Consider the following 5,364-nt stretch of genomic DNA (forward strand, 5'->3'; position numbering starts at 1 on the left):
CAAGTCTGAATTGCTGAAAACAGGCAGAAAAAGAAACATATTTTCATGTACCGAAGCCTCAGTTGCTGAAAATGGGCCAAAAAGAAACAAAATGTTTGTGTCCCGAAGCCTAAATTGCTGAAAACGGGCAAGAAAGAAACAAAATTTTTACGTAGCGAAGCCTAAATGTCTGAAAAGAGGCCAAAAAGAAACAAAATTTTCATGAACCAAAGCCTAAATCGCTAAAAACAGGCGGAAAAGAAACAAAATCTCATGTACCAAATCCTGAATTGATGAAAACGGGCAAAAAAGAAACAAATACTACTCCACGGGGAATCAAAAAAGCCAAATTGGGGAAAGGGGTGAATATCCCGGAGGTGGATGTCAGCGGAGACGCTAGGAGGGATGTTAAATCTTGTGCCTTGGGCTTTCAGCTGATTTCTTAACGATGAGGAGCTAAAACAAAGCCTAACGTGGGGCACAGGTTGAGTTCAAGTGCTCCGATCTTCTCTTGAAGCGCCTCCCGTTTTTATGCGGCGAGAAAACATCTAATTTTCCCCATTTCTCTGTTCACTGACAGCCACGAGTCTCGTTTCGCAGGACACCTGGATTATTCTTGGGTTTTAACAACTTTTTAGCGACGATATTTTCATGATATGCTAATTAGCAGCAGCCTGGTGAGTCGCCACACCCTCCCCCCCAACCGAACCGCAGCGCTAACGGGGTACGTCTCGACATGCAGCGCTAATTGGGAACCTTAAATCACCGGGGATGCGCCCGTGGGGCTGGGAAGAGGCACCCGCGGCAGCTCGGCCGGCAGGCGGACGAAGGCTGGTGAAAACGCGCGTAAATAAGTTATCGAGGGTTTTATTTTGGGTTTTGCTCCCTTTCCAACCCGTTTTCCATCACTACCGCAGGGAGTCGGGTGCGCTGGTAACGCTCCCATCTTTTGAGCAGGTTGACTTGGTCATCGGTGCTGGAAAATGCCGGAAAAAAGGATTTTAAAGATTTCTCTGATGCAAAAAAAAAAACCCCTATTCCCTGTGCTTTCGGGGCCTGCTGACCCTTTTCCAGGCTGCGCTGGCAGCAAATACCCTTTTTCGAGGTTTTTTTTCTTCCCGAGCACAAAGGGAAAGGGCGCTACCGCAGCCCTGAACTTTCCCGGCGTTCACCCGGCCCCGGGAGCTCGTTTCGGCGCTGACGGCGCTCACAGGCAGCCTTTGTCCCAGCCCAGTGGGGCGCTGGGTTTTCAGCCGGAGCCCAGACTGGGGAAGAGGAGGTGGGGAGGAAGAAATTGGGGTGAGGGAGAGCAATTTCTGTTCGGTGCCGGTGGAGGATGTTGAAGCGAAGCCGCCGCACCAGGCGGGAGGGGACATTGTACTCTTTTCTCGTTGCTTGTCCCCATCAGCATCGTCCCACGTCCTAACCTGAAAACGTTAAATATTTCTGAGTGCGAGAAGCTTTTTTTCCTACAAATCCACTTTTTTTTAACGATTTCAGTGCTTTTTTGCGGCTAACCCATGACTATCTGTGGTTCCCCAGCGCGGTGCAAGGGGAGCTGAGCAGGGTGGCTTGTGGCCACGCGTCCGGCAGGCCTTTTGGCAAACACCCGGCGCTCCTCCGAATCCGGATCTCCGTGAAGAAACGCTTCCCTCAGTCCCCCTCTCTCGGCGTACGGCAGCGGTTCCACCATCATCTTCTCACCCCCCCTCCCCGTGTCCTCACGGCGCCTGTATTTCACGCGAGCGGCGCAGCCGCCGCCTCTGCAAGCTGTCATTACACCGCCCGCTTTAATCCGCCCGGGATTAACGAAGCTGAATTCTGCATCGTCAGGATTTTTCCCTGGCCAGAGCTGCTGGGAACGGGATTACCGGTGACCACGTTCCTCCCAGGGCCGCGTTCCTGATGCTGACGGCATCGCCGGCATCTCGTCCGTGCTTCGTTTCGAGCTGTTTGGGTGATCTTCCATCTCCTCTCCCCCACGCTGCCGTCAACCGAACGTTACCTCGGGAGTGTCTCCGGCTGTAGCGTCTCCGGCTGTAGCGTACGTGGGTCTCTGTTCACAGGTGGGGAGACGTAATGGCGTTTCTCAGCACCGAGAAGAGGCAATTGGGGGGAAAAAAAAGCGAATAAAGTGAGCAGCGTAGACAGGATGAGACCGCAGATATGGTTTCGGCAGCGCTTTCTAACGATAACGATGGTTGAAGATGAACACATCCCCCTGTGTATTATTATTATATTTTTAAGGACAAATTTAAGGGGCAGCAGTCAGGTATGGTTCAGGGAAGGGGCAGGACGATCCAGCAGCCCTCCGTGGTCTCGGAGGGACAGTGCCGCCTCGAAACCCTGGTGCTTGAGATCCCAAAGAGCCAACACCCGCCGACTGACGCGGCATTTAACACCGCCGGGCGCGTGGCTCCTGCTGTAATTGAAATGCCAGCCCTCGGGGAGGTCGTCTGGCTCAATTCATCTGGCATTGGCCACAGACTGGTTTTCGCTGGCTCTTTGGCACTGGCCGGGGCGGGTTTCGGACAGGAAAAGTGCCTGACGTGGTTGCTGGGGCTGTACAACACAGGGGGAACGACTTGTTTCCCAGCTGGGCTTCGCGTTGTTTGTCGGCGGTGGCTGACTGAAAACCACAACCAGGGAATCACTTGTGACGTCTTGCCAGGACGGTTCAGGGGTTGATTTGAGGAGCAGGGCTCGGCTGTGGTGGTTTCAGCGGTGCTTTTACCGTCGGCTCTCGCTTTCCAGGTGCAGCTGTACCGGGAGGTGTGTTACAAACAGCGTAAAACGGGCTGGAAGCTGTTACAGGTGGTTTTAGCAGCGTCGGGGCTCAGCGCGCCAGACAAACCCGTCTCTAAATCACTTATAAACTCTGTTTTGTACTTGCAGTCGACGGCAGATCGGATACGGTTTTATAGAGACATGGAATAATGAGACTTTTTCCCCAGAAAATTAATGGTAAAGGCTAAAACTCCAGAGCTTTCCACTTGCTGATTTTAAAAAGTAACGCTCAGGTGGCCTGAAACCTGTTTCCTCCCTTTTTCTGTCCCACCGAGGCATCTCATAACATATTATCATGAAAAATGCCCATTTTTGCCTTATTCCTCCCCACAGCTGAAAAATGACGTGTAGAACTGAACGCGTAAACTGTCAAGAGTTGAATGAATATGACTAAAACAGGAAAAAAACCCAACTTCCTTCCCCCTCCTGCCTTAATCTCTATTATTTTTTATTTTAGCTTGTTGTTGGGTGGGGCTGGATTATGCATGGCCAAGAGGAAAGGGAATTGAAATGAATAAAATCTCCTCTTTTGGGCTAGAAAAGCCGCTTTCCAACACTCTGCTCTCCCAACCTTTAACTCCGGACCCCGAATCCCCCCTAAAAATGCAAATCCTCTTGGATTTCCAGCTCTGACCCCATTCCTGATTTTTCTCCCACTCGAAACAAATCTTGAGGAGAGGCCCCGAGTGCCTGGATTTAATTACCTGAGTTGTTTTGTTATCAATAACGCAGCCAACGAACTTTAGATAGAGAAACGGCGAGCGTCTGGAATTAATTTCCTGGGACGTGTTGACGTTGAGGGTCTCCGTCCTACATGTTATAATTCGCTTTTAAGCATTTTTCCTTTTTTTTTTTTTAAATTTTGCAGATTATTTTTCAAGCCCGCGTTGCTGAGATCTAGGAAGACAACCATCTCTTGAGTTGGCGTGGAAGAGCTTTGTTCCTCAGCACGATGTCGACCAAGGTACCGATCTACCTGAAGAGGGGCAGCAGGAAGGGGAAGAAGGAGAAGCTCCGCGACATCCTCTCCTCCGACATGATCAGCCCACCCCTGGGGGACTTCAGGCACACGATTCACATCGGTAGCGGTGGGGAGAGCGACATGTTTGGGGACATCTCCTTCCTTCAGGGCAAGTTCCATCTCCTGCCCAGGACCGAAGGCAGTCTTGACTCCGACAAGGACAGCCCCGACGCGGCGCCGTTTGAGTTCTCCAGGACGGCCACCATCTCCGGATGCGAGCAGCCGTCTTCGGAGACTTCATCTCCCCTCCTCAAAAACGCCATCTCCTTGCCCGTCATCGGGGGGCCGCAGGCATTGACGCTGCCCTCGGCGCAAGCCCCCCCAAAACCACCGCGGTTGCACCTCGATGACAAAGCCTCGCCGGTGCGAGGCTGGGAAGGTGGGGAGGAGGACAGCGAGGGCAGGAGCACTGCCCCGCTGCCGCATCCCTGCACCTCGCGTTTCGCCGCCCCGACGAACGGCTTCACCGAGGAGAAGGGCAACGCCGAGCCGCCCTTCCTCTCCCACGCCGGCTCCCTCCTCTCCCTCCACGTAGATTTGGGGCCCTCCATTTTGGAGGACGTCCTACAAGTGATGGAGAAACATCAAGCAGAGAGAGTGGGTGGATCTATACAGGATCCGGGCAGGCAGGAAATCTTGACGTGAAGACAACTCAAGGTAAAGACGTTGAGAAATGGATTATTATTATTTTTTGGGGTGTTGTTTTTTTTTTTTCAAGTGGCTCTTAAATTACAGCTCAAACTCGCAAGTTTGACTCCGCGCACCTTCCTTAACCGGTGCGCTGACAGCGATGTGTTGTTTCCTCTCCCAGAGCCTGTCGTGCAAACGGGACATGAGCGCTGATCCTCGGCGCTGCTCCCCGCAGACCTCCGGCTATTCCCTCAGCACGGGGAGAAAAATAAAACCCACCCTACGAAGCCAAGACGAAACAGGCAGCACTCGCTGCCGGATTATATCGCCGCTTGCCCGTATCAACTTCACCTTTAGCGATGGATCGAACCGTAGGACTGCGCCGACCGGTAGAAAATAAGACACCGTGCCGTTATAAGTGTTTGTTGTACTGGACGGGGTGAAACAGCGATGGTTGAACTCCCAAATATCTCGGTCGGGAGAAGTTTTGGGGTTTCAGGGTTTTTTTTTTTGCTTGAACCTTGCACCTTGCACTCAGTCGAGGCGGAAGTGTGACGCTGTTTGCCAACCACCCGAATCATCAAGGTGATGTCAAATGTCAGCCTTCGACTTGATTTAATTGTTTTAAAGATCCCACAAATCGGTAAATCTAGCGGTTACACGACAAAAGGCGCCATGGGGCTTTAATGTTGCGTCGTCTCTAAGGAGAAGCTAAAAGCTCTCTGCGGAGAAGCTAAAAAAACCCTCTCGGGCTGTATTTTGGCAACTAAATCTGTGGCTGGAGCTTGGGGTTGGAATTTAAAGTCATAAATAAGATGCAAAAAACCCCCCAAAAAATATGTTAAGTGGAGGGTGAGTGATCACCCGGCCAGATTCCTGCGCAATGGGGCGAAATTCATTCTCCCGAAAGACGCCGTCTCCATCAATTGCAGATTGTTTGGATGGAC

At 51.8% G+C, this 5,364-nt stretch overlaps 1 protein-coding gene across 1 annotated transcript; it reads left to right on the plus strand.

Moving 5' to 3' along the window:
- Positions 1-3,718: 3,718 nt before the first annotated feature.
- Positions 3,719-4,432, plus strand: CDC42EP2 (CDC42 effector protein (Rho GTPase binding) 2). The gene has a single exon (XM_009587098.1). The coding sequence runs from the start codon at positions 3,719-3,721 to the stop codon at positions 4,430-4,432; it is 714 nt and encodes a 237-aa protein (XP_009585393.1).
- Positions 4,433-5,364: the final 932 nt, after the last annotated feature.

This window comes from Fulmarus glacialis, unplaced genomic scaffold (assembly GCF_000690835.1).
Source record: "Fulmarus glacialis isolate BGI_N327 unplaced genomic scaffold, ASM69083v1 scaffold24661, whole genome shotgun sequence".
NCBI classification, from domain to species: domain Eukaryota; kingdom Metazoa; phylum Chordata; class Aves; order Procellariiformes; family Procellariidae; genus Fulmarus; species Fulmarus glacialis.

Bases quoted from the DNA above. Each gene is read 5' to 3' on its own strand.
- CDC42EP2 (XM_009587098.1), top strand. From the start codon at position 3,719: ATGTCGACCAAGGTACCGATCTACCTGAAGAGGGGCAGCAGGAAGGGG.